The sequence below is a fragment of the Calliphora vicina genome, chromosome 1 (assembly GCF_958450345.1).
Source record: "Calliphora vicina chromosome 1, idCalVici1.1, whole genome shotgun sequence".
NCBI lineage: Eukaryota > Metazoa > Arthropoda > Insecta > Diptera > Calliphoridae > Calliphora > Calliphora vicina.
The window spans coordinates 11,058,930-11,074,680 of NC_088780.1; the positions used below are offsets into that span (position 1 = coordinate 11,058,930).

Below are 15,751 nucleotides of genomic sequence, written 5' to 3' on the forward strand. Positions count from 1 at the left end.
AATCAAATGAATACAAATGAAATTTTCATGTAATTTGTCATAGACGATGTTTAATGCAAACACGACCAACAACAAAAATTACTATTTTACTTACTTATGCCTTCCCCATAAACTGTTCCATGCCTGCCTGTCTTATCTTGCCCGAATTAAACCAACCATGTAACAACAGAAAACTGCCCCCTCCATGAAAATAAAAACAGCACAAACGTTTTATACTTGAACGATAGTAAATAATGGTAAATTGTATGTTGAGAGTTTCTTGCTTTTTCTTCATCACAATGTCTCACTAATTGATTAAAGACTTCTTACACTTTTTTTTGTGGATTTTTGCCCCCCAAATATCTAGCAAAAACATCTATAAAAATGTGTCACAAACTAAAGCGGAAGTAAAAGAATGATTTCATTTGTAATTATAATCTGTAATTAACATTATCATCAGCATTAGCTTTTTAATCAACATTCAGCAGGACGAGAAGATGAGAATAATGACCATTATCACCACCACCACTGCCACCATCAACACATTTATTAGCTGAACTAGCACAGCCGCATTTGAGAGGCATCAATGTCTTTGAGAAACAATTAGTTTGGGTTGTTGTTCTTTTGTTGTAGCAAATGTGTGGTTGTGAGAGTGCTTTTTTGTGATGGCGATGAGCTTAAGGAAAACAACAACAACAATATTACGAGGTAGAAATAATAATAAAACACTTGCCTGTCATTGACATCTGACAGTATTGTTTTGGGGTAGATTATTATTAATAATCATTAAATTTAATACACTCACACATTTATACGTGTTTGTGTTCGTTGGCATACAATTTTATTTTTATTAGAAGAATGTGAGAAAAACTCATGTAATTACAAATGATAAAACGTGTATATTAGGGTGGCCCTTAATAAACGAAAGTTGGATTTTGGCCATTCTCACCCCCCAGTTTGGTGAACATTAGTAAAAAAATCAATATTTTTGTTAAATTTCATCAAAATCGGCCCAAAAATATACAACATTTCGATCATTTCGAAATCTTTCCAAGAGAAATTCCAAATATTGAAAAATTTGACCTTTGACCTTCACGATTTAAGGGTTAACGTTTTTTGATTTTAGTAAAAGTTTCAGAGTATATTTAGAATTATCTGGACTATAATATTCTAATTAAGTTTTGCTTAAAATTCATAAGAGTAAGAAAATAGAGCTCATTGGCCTAAAAATTGCCAAATAATTGTTTTTTCTCGAAAATTTCAAAATTTAAATCGCAGGTACGGAAAAACTATAAGAGATATTTTCATAATTTTTTCACGATTTAATTCCCTATTATACTCTTAATAAATCCCAATGAGATGATCAAAAAATTCTGAAATTTGTTTAACAAAATTTTTAAAAATTTGAAAATGGAGTTTTGAAACTGCCGTTAAAAAAATTAAATTTTTTTGTTCATACCTAAGAATAGGTTAACGGTATCCTACGAAGACAAAAACTCATATACAAGTAAATATGGACATATTTTAAGTAAAAATGAGCTTTTATTTTAATATTTCTCAAAATATGTTAATTTTGTTCCTACATTTCATGTTCTAGTGGCCTGAGACACGTTAATGGCCTGGCGAATTTTTAATAACTTTAACATTTTTTGACCGATTTCTGTTTTTTATGTCTCATTAGAACGACAATTACGTACACATTTCGATTCTTTTAAATTAAATTACAAAAGTAATTCTTTAATGGCAAAATTTTTACAAAAACTGAAAAAAATGCATTTTTTCCCCTTGTAAATGCATCTCAAAACTTCAGAGGGCTTGCGGCAAGTCTTAACCCCAACCGATTTACCTAAAATTTTTTCAGGATGATTTTTTTGCTAATGTTCACCAAACTGGAGGGTGAGAATGGCCAAAATCCAACTTTCGTTTATTAAGGGCCACCCTAGTGTATATGTATCACATAACAGATATGGTAAAGTGAGGACAATGGAAATTTTTCAATTTAATACAATTTAGAGGAGTAAAATATACAACACTAATTATTAAAACTAGTAGCCTGAATATTTAGCTTTCATATGACACTAAAATTGTTAAAATCCTTACATAATTGTCAAAGTTATAGGCAATTTTTAAACCTAACCTCCAAATAAATATTAATCATACGTCTAGTAGCACAGAAAACCTAAATTTATCAATAACTAAATGAAATATGAAGAGATTTTTAAAATTTTAAAGGTGTATAAAAGCCAAGACATTAAGCTTTGATTTCTCTAATAAAATTGTAATACTTTTGTAACTGTCACTAGTTGAACAGCCTAATTTTTGAAGCATTATGTTGCAATAAAGTTATCAAACCAAATCCGTGACGAACTTGATATGAAACTTAAAAAAAAATCATATAAAATATAAACTAAAGGTAGTATTATCATCCATATTATAAAGGACAATGATATGAACTGTTAAAATAATGAATTAATTTGAACCAATTAACTTTTGAAACAGATATTTTTTATAAATCAATGAAAATTTAAAAAAAATCTCTTTACATGAACTGATTATTAAAACTATTATTTGTAACCTGAAGTCTTATCTACCATACAACGTTTAAATCATTAAAATACGTAAATTTTTGACCAATTTATAGGTAATTTTTATACCTAACCTCTAAATAAATATTAATCATACGTCTAGTAGGACACACATTTTTATTTTTTCTATAAATAAGTCAAATATGAAGAGATATTTAAAATTTTAATGGAATATAAAAGCTAAGACAATGAGCTATGATTTCATTTATAAAATCTTAGTAATCTAGTAACAGTCACCGCTTGAACAGCATCACTAAAGCACAAACCAAATCCGCGGCGAAAACCGAACAATTAACAAATAACTTGACATGAAACTTACAAAAAATCATACAAAATATAGAGCACTAGTACAACTATCTTCTATATTATAAAATACAATGACTTGAACTGTTAAAATAATGAATTAATTTAAACCAATTAACCTTTTAAACAGATATTTTTCATAAATAAATGAAAATTTTAAAAAATTTCTTTACATGAACTGATTATTAAAACTAGTAATTGTAACCTGAAGACTTATCTACCATGCAATTAAAATTATTAAAATCCGTAAATTTTTTACCAAGTTATAGGCAATTTTTAAACCTAACCTCTAAATAAATATTAATCATACGTCTAGTAGGACACACATTTTTATTTTTTCAAAAAATATGGAGGGATTTTTGAAATTTTAATGGAACATAAAAGCTAGGACGATGAACTATGATTTCATTAATAAAATTGCAATACTTTTGTAACAGACACTGTCTGAGCAGAATTTTTTTCAAAGAATTATGTTGCAATAAAGCTTCTAAACAAAATCAGGAGCGAAAAGTGAACAATTAACAACTAACTTGATATGAAACTCAAAAAAATCATGTTAAATATAAAACTAAAGTTTAACTATCTTCTATATTATAAAGTACAATGATTTGAACTGTTACCAAAATGAATTAATTTAAACTAATAAACCAATTGAACTCATATTCATCACTTAATCAATGAAAATTTTAAAAAATTGCTTTACATGAACTGATAATTAAAACTAGTATTATAGCCTGAAGACTTATCTATCATACAACGTTAAAATTTTTAAAATCCGGATATTTTTGACCAAGTTATAGGTAATTTTTAAAACTAACCTCTAAATAAATATAAATCATACGTCCAGTAGGACATACATTTTTATTTTTTCAATAAATAAGTCACCTAAGGAGAGATTTTCAAAATTTTAATGGAATATTAAAGCTAAGACATAGAGCTATGATTGTTTTGAAATTGAAATACTCTTGTATAAGTCACTGCTTGACCAGCCCTATTTTCAAAAAAGTATATACCAGTGATAACTGCAGCTCAAAATCCCACCAAGCTATGACACATTCTGACTGCATTTGTTTTCCGACAATCACATCTATTGAACTATTAACATATAACTTGACTTAAAGTCTAGAAAAAATCTTAAAAAAATATAAACCAAAGGTATTACTATTATCCATATAATAAAGACCAATGACAGTTGCTATCAGTGTAAAGAATTAATTTAAAACAATATTGCTTTAGATTAACTGATAATTAAAACTTGTATTTATAACCTAATAATTCGTACAGAATATTCCAAGTTATAGGAGATTTTTCAACAGAACCTCTAAACAAATATTAATCATACGTCTAGTAGGTCGGTCATACATTTTTATTTTTATCACTAAAAAAGTTAAATATGGAAAGATTTTCTAGAGTTAAATTGAATATAAACAATAAGATAGTGAGCTATGATTTCATTAACATAATATCTTCAATTTAACTTTTGAAGTATGTAAACTCAGATCTTCTGTGAATATATCTATAACATTTTAAAACTGTTGCTTTAGATGTATTGTCTTTAAAACTTGTATTTATAACCTGAAGACTTGGCTTTCATATGCCGTTTAAATTGTTTAAATCCGTACATAATTGTTCAAGTTATAGGCAAATTTTCAATATAACCTCTAAATTAATATTAATCATACGTCTAGTATGACTCAAATTTTTCTTTTAACAATAAAAAAGTCAAATATGGAGGGATTTTTAAAATTTAAATGGAATGTAAAAGCTAAGACATTGACAAAAAATAACAATTTCTTTTATTTTAGATCTTTATTGAAAAATTAAACTTTGTGGTGTTTTAAACAGACAGATAGACAGACAGTCTTCGATGAATATTTCGATGTCTTACAAATGTTTTTTGATGGTGAATATAAAAAGTACACTTTTGTTGCCTTACTTTGTTACATTCATTTCACATCTCTAACATACATATCTAAGACATGTCTGGCCATTAAGACGGACAGAGAAAGAATTAATGAAAATTAGTAGGAAGGAAAGCTGTAATAATACTAAAAAATAATGATAATGATAATGACAAACATTTATATTGTAGTTTGGACTGGAATTAAACCAAGACATACGAGTAATAATAACAAGAAAAACACAACTGGAACTATAGTACAAATAACTACAGCAAAACATGTAAATAATTACTGAAGACGATATGGCAGTAGTAGGATAAGAAAAGAGAATTGCAAATTTGATGGAAATTAAGAATTCAAAGGAAATTAAACACATTACCAAAACAAAGTGGACAATTTGTTTAGATTTGTTCTTAGGAGGAGGGATGTTCAGCATAGCTCAAGATCTTAGCTTTAATATTCCATTAAAATTTTAAAAATCTGTCGATAGTTGTGTTATTTATTGATAAAATGATAGTGTGTGTCCTACTAGACGTATGATTGATATTTATTTAAAGGTTAGGTTTAAAAATTACCAATAACTTGGTCAATTATGTATGGATCTTAAATATGTTAATGTCATATGAATGCCAGGTCTTCAGGTTATAAATACAAGTATAATAATCATTCCATGTAAAGTAAAATTTTGTAAAATTTTAATGATTAGGCAGAAATTGACCACATTTTTAAAACAAAGTGGAAAATTGTTTAGATTATTTAATAGGAGGAGGTAATTATTCTAGATAGGATGATGCTCAAGTTCTTAGCTTTTATATTCTATTAAAGTTTTAAAAACCTCTGGATATTTGTGTTATTTATTGATAAAAGAAAAATATGTGGCCTACTAGACGTATGATTAATATTTATTTAGTGGTAAGGTTTAAAAATTGTCTATAACTTGGTCAATTATGTATGGATTTTAACAATGTTAATGTCATAGGAAAGCCAAGTATTCAGGTTATAAAAATCAGTTCATGTAAGGCAAAATTTTTGAAATTTGATTTTGATTTTATTTCTATGAAACATAATTTCTTCTCAAGTTTAGAGGGAAACTTTTATTTTGCCGTATGTAAAATTTAAATATTTGTTTTATATAATGAATATGCCACTAATCTTGACTTTAAGTATTTTTATTACAAAATTATTAATAAATTGTTGTAAATGGTTTTTGATCTTTTCTTTTGAAATTTAACTGTTAAGGTTTTTTATGAGCTGTGAAATTAGAGTATTAAAAATTGTCCCTTATTTCCCCTATAATGTTTTTAGGGTATTTTTTTATATTTTTGACCTCCTACCACAATTCTATTACCATAAATTTTGCCATCAACTTGGCTGCTAATTATAAATTTCCACAATCTTCTGCTTTTAATCTTCTATTTCAATTAAGAAATATTTTCTTGCCAACATTTTCATACACCAAAAATGACCAGCTAAAAATTACTAAAAGAAAATAAGTAATAAAAAAACAACAAAAAAACTTTGACTTGTAAAAAACATAAAGAAAATTATGAAAAAAACCCCAAAATAAAACAGGGGAAAATGAAATTGCGTTCTATGGCCAGCAGAGAAAACCCAGAAAATGTGTAAAAAAATAACATTTTAATGTTTTAAACTCACACGACTTTTAATAGCTTTTCAGTTTTAATGATGCCCCTGTATGTTACAAAAAATATTATAGAATTATGTTTGTTTTTGGTATTTTTTTACGTCCATTTAAATTTTTAATAAAGTGTTAATTAAAATTTTGTTGTTGTTGCTGTTGGTGTTCTTTACAATATGATTTTTTTTTTCATTTTGGTTGTAAAAATATTTTTAATATTTTTTCTTCTTTTTTTTTTGCAGAAATCGTTTGGAGAATAACTCAGAGCATTGGAATGCTTTGCTGTTGTCACTGCGTGAATTAACCGAATGGGTCATACGCAAGGACACTGAACTGTCCAGCCTGGGTATGGGACCGGTGCGCGGTGATTCGGCTAGTTTGCAAAAACAATTGGTAAGTTGGATTTTATAATAATTTAAAATAAAATATAAATACAAATTATAATTTGTATTTATATAGAGGCAAACTTATCATAGCTCAAGTTCTTAGCTTTTATATTCCATTAAAATTTTAAAAATCTCTCAATATTAGTGCTATTTCTTGATAAAATAATAGTGTGTGTCCTACTAGACGTATGATTAATATTTATTTAGAGGTTAGTTTTAAAAATTACCAATAACTTGGTCAATTATGTATGGATTTTAACAATGTTAACATCATATGAAAGACAAGTCTTCAGGTTATAAGTAAAAGTTTTAATAATCAGTTCGATTAAGGCTAATTTTTTTAAATTTTATTGATTTGAATAGAATTACAAATTTTAAGGAAATTTAAAAATTTTTTAGATTAGTTAATTGGAAGATGAGGTTATTATTTGATATGCTCAAGTCCTTTAATATTCCATTGAAATTTTGAAAATCTCTCAATATTTGTGATATTTATTGATAAAAGAAAAATGTGTCCTACTAGACGTATGATTAATATTTATTTAGAGCTTATGTTTAAAAATGACCTATAACTTGGTCAATTATGTATGGATTTTAACAATGTTAATGCCATATGAAAGCCAAGTCTTCATTTTATAAATACAAGTTTTAATAATAACTTCATGTAAAGCTTAATTTGTTAAAATTTATTGATTTGAAAATATTGTTAATGAGAGTTTCCTAAAGAAACTATTGAGTTTTCTCTATAAAATATATAGAAATAAAAGTTTTTCTATAGCAATTATTGGGTATAACAGTTTTATCTAAAGGAAACTCTTTTATACACTTAGTTTTGTATAGAAAAGTTTGTTTTTAATTGATTTTTTCTATAGCAAATAATGTTTATAACAGTTTCTTTAAGAAATTATTGAGTATAACAGGTTTCTCTATTGTGTATAACAGTTTTTCTAAAGCACTTATTGGGTATAACAGTTTTCTCTACATTAGATATTGTGTAAAATAGTTTTCTTCATTAAAAATATTTACCAAAAATGACTCGGCAATGAAACTTGTCTTCTTACCAAAGGGTGTGTCAAAATGTACGCAAAAATTAAAATGAAGTACTCTATCTAGGGTAATGTAGGGCAGGCTTTAGTTGCACATAGGTACTCTTTTGCCCGGTCAACCAGCCGAATCGACACCAAATATCCATGTAGCTTTGGCAATGCTCTATATTTGGTGGGACCAAAAGAGCCCAATCGATTATAAGCTTCTGAAATCTGGCCAAACCATGTCCAGAATCTGCACCGAACGTAACTGAATCGTTTAAAGTGAGCACTTGCTGAAAAACGCCCAGAATATTCGGCCAGACATGAAACCATAATATTCCATCATGGAAATCCATGTATTGCTAGAAAGAAAAGAAAAGGGCATAGCTAACAGTGGCCAATACTTTGAAAAGCTAAAAATTTAAAAAAAAACTCAGCATTTTTAAGTCATGCACCCAATTATTTCCAATTTAAGGATGTTTTTGCTATAAATGGACTGTTTATTGAAACTGGTATTTAAAACCTGATGGCTTGGCTTTCATATAACAGTAAAATTGTTAGAATCCATTCATAATTGTGCAAGTAATAGGCAATTTTTAAACTTAACCTCTAAATAAATATTATTCATACGTCTAGTGTGACACACATTTTTCTTTTATAAATAAATAACACAAATATCAAGAGATTTCTATAATTTTCATAAAATATAAAAGCTAAGAACTTAAGCTATGCCAAGCATGAAGCTATCTAGCATAATATGCAGCTTCTCCTATTAAGTAAACTATAAAATTGTCCACTTTGTTTTTGGTGATGTGCTTAATTTCCTTAAAATTGTTATTCTCTTCAAATCAATAAAATTTAAAAAAAATAATCTTTGCATTAACTGATTATTAAAATTTGTATTTATAACCTAATGACTTGACATTAATACGACGTCAACTTTGTTGAAATCCTTACATAATTGACCAAGTTATTGACAATTTTTAAACCTTAGCTCTAAATAAATATTAATCATACGTCTAGTAGGACACACATTTGTCTTTGTATAACTTTTAACAAATATTTCTATAAGAAATTTAAAATTTTAATGATGTACTTATAACAATTAAAGTTCATGAACTTTTTTCCAGTCTAACCTTTAAATAAAAATTATTCATACGTCCAGTAACACTTTTCTCATTTTTATTTTCTTAATAAATACGTCAAATATTGAGAGAGATTACTAAAATTTTAATGACATATAAAAGATAAGACAATGAGCTATGATTTTAATACTCTTGTAACAGTCACTGCTTCGCACTTGAATTAAAGCATAAATAATAAATTTAAGCCATACATTTTCTTCTAAAATATATAAAAATGTAAAAATTTGCTTTAGATGAATAGATTGTCACAACCTTTATTTACAACCTCAAGGTTTGGTTTTAATTTAACGTTAAAATTTTTAATATCCTTATATAATTGCCAAAGTTATAGGCAATTTTCCAACCTAACCTCTAAATAAATATTAATCATACGTCTAGTAGGGCACAAATTTTTATTTTATCTATAAATAAAGAGATTTTTAAAATTTTAATGGAATATTAAAGTTAAGACAATGAGCTATGATTTTATTAATAAAGTTGAAATACTTTTGTAACAATCACTGCCTGAGCAGCCTCATTTTCGAAGAAATGGCGAAAAGTGAACAATTCACAAATAACTTGACATGACACCTACAAAAAATCATACAAAATATAAAGCATAAATAGAACCATGGCACAACAATATAATTAGAAAATAAATTCTCAATTATACAATTCTTGTAACGTCAAACAAAAGAAAATATGAAAAAAATCAAAAGCAAAGTTTGACGTTATAGAGGTAAATATTGAAAACTATTCCTAATGATTACACATTCTATAATTATTGTATCATGAGTAAAACTATCTTCTATATTATAAAGCACAATGATCTGAACTGTTAGCAGAATGCATTAATTTAAACCAATAAACTTTTTGAACACATATTCTTCAAAAACCAATGAAAATTTGAAAAAAATCGCCTTACATGAAGTATTTATAACCTGAAGACTAATATTTCAAAAGACGTAAAAATTTTTAAAATCTGAGCAATTTTGACCAAATTATAGATTTTCCAACCTAATCTCTAAATAAATATTAATCATACGTCTAGTAGGGCACTCATTTTTATTTTATCAATAAATAATTCAAATATAAAGAGATTTTTAAAATTTTAATGGAATATTAAAGCTAAGACATTGAGCTATGATTTTATTAATAAAGTTGGAATACTTTTGTAACACTCACTGCTTGAGCAACCTCATTTTCGAAGAAGTATATTGTAATGAAGTTTCTAAAGCTAATTTGTGGCGAAAAGTGAACAATTAACAAATAACTTGACATGAAACTTACAAAAAATTATACAAACTATAAAACACAAATAGAGCTATCTTCTATATTATATAGAACAATGATTTGAGCTGTTACCAGAATGAACTAATTTGAACACATATTCTTCAAAAACCAATGAAAATTTGAAAAAATCGCCTTACATGAACTGATTGTTAAAACTAGTATTTATAAACCGAAGACCAATAATTCAAAAGACGTTAAAATTATTAAAATCTGAGCATTTTTGACCAAATTATAGGTAATTTTCTCAACTTAACCTCTAAATAAATATTACTCATACGTCTAGAAGGCCACACATTTTTCTTTTATCAATAACTAAGTGAAATATTAAAAGATTTTTAACATTTTAATGGAATATTAAAGCTATGACCATGAGCTATAATAGCCATGCATATATCTAGAATAATAACTTCCTCGTCGTATTACCTAATTTAACAAATTGTCCACTTTTTTTTAATTTCCTTCCAAATTTTCATTCTCTTCAAATCAATAAATTTTAAAAATTTTGCTTTACCCGAACTGATTATTAAAACTTACATATATAATATAAAGCCTTTGCTTTCATATGTCATTAACATTGTTAAAATCCATGCAAAATTGACCAAGGTATAGCTAATTTTCGAACCTAATCTCTAAATAAATATTAATCATACGTCTAGTAGGGCACACATTTTTATTTTATCAATAAATAATTCAAATATAAAGAGATTTTTAAAATTTTAATGGGATATTAAAGCTAAGACATTAAGCTATGTCCTCAAATTCAAATCCATTGCCAATTTTGGTTCTCCCTATATCATCCCGGCCACCAAGTGTAACTAATTTTAAGTTTTTACTTTAGCATTTGCTGTTTAGTTTCTCGTCACATCTCTGGCATCATTTTTTACGATTTCAATTTATTTTAAACTGGTACTTTTGTTGTGGTCTTAGTGCTGGTATGATCATAAAAATACTTGATGTTAATAAAAAATTTATAAAAAAATAAACCGAGAAAACACACTGGTTTTTTAAAGTCATACTAGGAAATATTTACAAACACACTCACAACATTTCACATATACATACATAGATACAAACACATACATGTTAAACAAATACAAAATATGTGTGCATGTTTTCTGTTAATGGAATTTCTACAATGTGTGTAAATACACACACACAACCTGCTATATATATATGTAGGATATTTTTGTATTAAGCTGGGTATGAGAGAGAATCAAGGAAAGAGATGCATATCTGAGTGTGGGTCAGTGTATAAAGAAATAAAATGCTACATATTCGTGCTTGTATTGGTAGGCTATAATTAATTTTCATACACGTACACTTGCTCATAATGTGCATGTGAGTGTGGGTATTTTTCAATTCTCTGGTCTTTATATTCTTTTATTTTCAATTTCGTTACGGTTGCGTATGAGTAACATTAATTATGTTTATTTTATAAAAACAACATACAATTTATATAAAATGTATTTGTTTGCATACACATACATAAACACACACACTCATGTATACTAAATGTGTGTGAGTTTGCTAATACACTCAAGCCTACATATGTATGTATGAGTATTTACATAGAGCATGTGTGTATTTGCAAATAAAATTGAATTAAAATTTATTATCTAAATTCAAATAATTGTCCATGTCTAACAAATCACGTACTTGCATGCATAAATAGATAGATAGACAGACAGACATACCGATGGATGGATGGTTGCATGGTTGTTTGAAAACCATCTACACTTTTATAAATATTGATTTAGGATTGTATTGTGTACGTTTTCTAAAAGTTAGATGGAAAGGTAAAGAATATCACTTAAAGTTTTTACAGCTTTACTGTAAGAAGTTTAAGGAAGATTAAGTTAGAGTAAAATTTGCATAAATTTTCTTTTAAGAATAGAATGTAATTCAAAAAATCATAATTATTTATGAAATTTGAAATATTTTTCAAATAATTTAACTTCTTAAAGTTTAATTTTAAGTTTTTCTACTTGAATTAAATTTTCTTTTTTCATAGTTCTTAAACACTAGACAAGAAAAAAATCAATATTTATAACATAAAAAACGAACAACACAAAAATAATCACAAGTCGAAAAAAACAAAATCATAAATTTATAAATCTATCTACAAAATGCACCATTAATACTCAGTCATACAAGGCGTATACTTAATAAATGATTCTCATACAAAAAAACACAACAAGTATACGCCGTGTTTAACAGCAGAGGAGAAGCAGTAAAAAGTATCAAAAACAACATTAAATAAACAAAAAATATATAGAGATTTCGACAGCCAGAACTGAAAGCCAATAATAAAAGAGAGTAACACTCATATACATGCTTGACTACTTAAAGCCAAAAATATACTTAGTAAATAATGTTGGTAATAAAATTTGACCACCCTTTTTTTTGAAACGTAAAATTTTTCCATTTTCTTTTATGAATTTTGGAAAGGTCTGTGAAGACAGAGTAAATGACTTTGAAAGTCAACCTTAAATTATACTTAAATGGTTGTGGGAGAAATCTATTTACTCACATACATGAATATATAGGAGGGCTGTTTAAAACGTCCAATGAAAATTATTAAAAAAAACTAGAAGAGAACTAGAACAGAACTAGAACAGATTTATAACAGAATTATAACAGAACTAGAAGAGAACTAGAACAGAACTAGAACAGAACTAGAACAGAACTAGAACAGAACTAGAACAGAACTAGAACAGAACTAGAACAGAACTAGAACAGAACTAGAACTAGAACAGAACTAGAACAGAACTAGAACAGAACAGAACTAGAACAGAACTAGAACAGAACTAGAACAGAACTAGAACAGAACTAGAACAGAACTAGAACAGAACTAGAACAGAACTAGAACAGAACTAGAACAGAACTAGAACAGAACTAGAACAGAACTAGAACAGAACTAGAACAGAACTAGAACAGAACTAGAACAGAACTAGAACAGAACTAGAACAGAACTAGAACAGAACTAGAACAGAACTAGAACAGAACTAGAACAGAACTAGAACAGAACTAGAACAGAACTAGAACAGAACTAGAACAGAACTAGAACAGAACTAGAACAGAACTAGAACAGAACTAGAACAGAACTAGAACAGAACTAGAACAGAACTAGAACAGAACTAGAACAGAACTAGAACAGAACTAGAACAGAACTAGAACAGAACTAGAACAGAACTAGAACAGAACTAGAACAGAACTAGAACAGAACTAGAACAGAACTAGAACAGAACTAGAACAGAACTAGAACAGAACTAGAACAGAACTAGAACAGAACTAGAACAGAACTAGAACAGAACTAGAACAGAACTAGAACAGAACTAGAACAGAACTAGAACAGAACTAGAACAGAACTAGAACAGAACTAGAACAGAACTAGAACAGAACTAGAACAGAACTAGAACAGAACTAGAACAGAACTAGAACAGAACTAGAACAGAACTAGAACAGAACTAGAACAGAACTAGAACAGAACTAGAACAGAACTAGAACAGAACTAGAACAGAACTAGAACAGAACTAGAACAGAACTAGAACAGAACTAGAACAGAACTAGAACAGAACTAGAACAGAACTAGAACAGAACTAGAACAGAACTAGAACAGAACTAGAACTAGAACTAGAACAGAACTAGAACAGAACTAGAACAGAACTAGAACAGAACTAGAACAGAACTAGAACAGAACTAGAACAGAACTAGAACAGAACTAGAACTAGAACAGAACTAGAACAGAACTAGAACTAGAACAGAACTAGAACAGAACTAGAACAGAACTAGAACAGAACTAGAACTAGAACTAGAACTAGAACTAGAACAGAACTAGAACAGAACTAGAACAGAACTAGAACAGAACTAGAACAGAACTAGAACAGAACTAGAACAGAACTAGAACAGAACTAGAACAGAACTAGAACAGAACTAGAACAGAACTAGAACAGAACTAGAACAGAACTAGAACAGAACTAGAACAGAACTAGAACAGAACTAGAACAGAACTAGAACAGAACTAGAACAGAACTAGAACAGAACTAGAACAGAACTAGAACAGAACTAGAACAGAACTAGAACAGAACTAGAACAGAACTAGAACAGAACTAGAACAGAACTAGAACAGAACTAGAACAGAACTAGAACAGAACTAGAACAGAACTAGAACAGAACTAGAACAGAACTAGAACAGAACTAGAACAGAACTAGAACAGAACTAGAACAGAACTAGAACAGAACTAGAACAGAACTAGAACAGAACTAGAACAGAACTAGAACAGAACTAGAACAGAACTAGAACAGAACTAGAACAGAACTAGAACAGAACTAGAACAGAACTAGAACAGAACTAGAACAGAACTAGAACAGAACTAGAACAGAACTAGAACAGAACTAGAACAGAACTAGAACAGAACTAGAACAGAACTAGAACAGAACTAGAACAGAACTAGAACAGAACTAGAACAGAACTAGAACAGAACTAGAACAGAACTAGAACAGAACTAGAACAGAACTAGAACAGAACTAGAACAGAACTAGAACAGAACTAGAACAGAACTAGAACAGAACTAGAACAGAACTAGAACAGAACTAGAACAGAACTAGAACAGAACTAGAACAGAACTAGAACAGAACTAGAACAGAACTAGAACAGAACTAGAACAGAACTAGAACAGAACTAGAACAGAACTAGAACAGAACTAGAACAGAACTAGAACAGAACTAGAACAGAACTAGAACAGAACTAGAACAGAACTAGAACAGAACTAGAACAGAACTAGAACAGAACTAGAACAGAACTAGAACAGAACTAGAACAGAACTAGAACAGAACTAGAACAGAACTAGAACAGAACTAGAACAGAACTAGAACAGAACTAGAACAGAACTAGAACAGAACTAGAACAGAACTAGAACAGAACTAGAACAGAACTAGAACAGAACTAGAACAGAACTAGAACAGAACTAGAACAGAACTAGAACAGAACTAGAACAGAACTAGAACAGAACTAGAACAGAACTAGAACAGAACTAGAACAGAACTAGAACAGAACTAGAACAGAACTAGAACAGAACTAGAACAGAACTAGAACAGAACTAGAACAGAACTAGAACAGAACTAGAACAGAACTAGAACAGAACTAGAACAGAACTAGAACAGAACTAGAACAGAACTAGAACAGAACTAGAACAGAACTAGAACAGAACTAGAACAGAACTAGAACAGAACTAGAACAGAACTAGAACAGAACTAGAACAGAACTAGAACAGAACTAGAACAGAACTAGAACAGAACTAGAACAGAACTAGAACAGAACTAGAACAGAACTAGAACAGAACTAGAACAGAACTAGAACAGAACTAGAACAGAACTAGAACAGAACTAGAACAGAACTAGAACAGAACTAGAACAGAACTAGAACAGAACTAGAACAGAACTAGAACAGAACTAGAACAGAACAGAACTAGAACAGAACTAGAACAGAACTAGAACAGAACTAGAACAGAACT

General features: G+C 28.5%; 1 protein-coding gene across 11 annotated transcripts in view; it reads left to right on the forward strand.

The window, feature by feature from the left end:
* The window catches only part of Dys (Dystrophin), a 576,591-nt gene that overhangs the window by 410,053 nt on the left and 150,787 nt on the right, over positions 1–15,751 (forward strand). For all 11 annotated transcript variants that reach the window (XM_065498970.1, XM_065498974.1, XM_065498975.1 and 8 more), the window contains one exon: positions 6,650–6,800. In XM_065498970.1, coding sequence (XP_065355042.1) covers positions 6,650–6,800 — 151 coding nt within the window. The remainder of the gene's footprint in view (positions 1–6,649; positions 6,801–15,751) is intronic.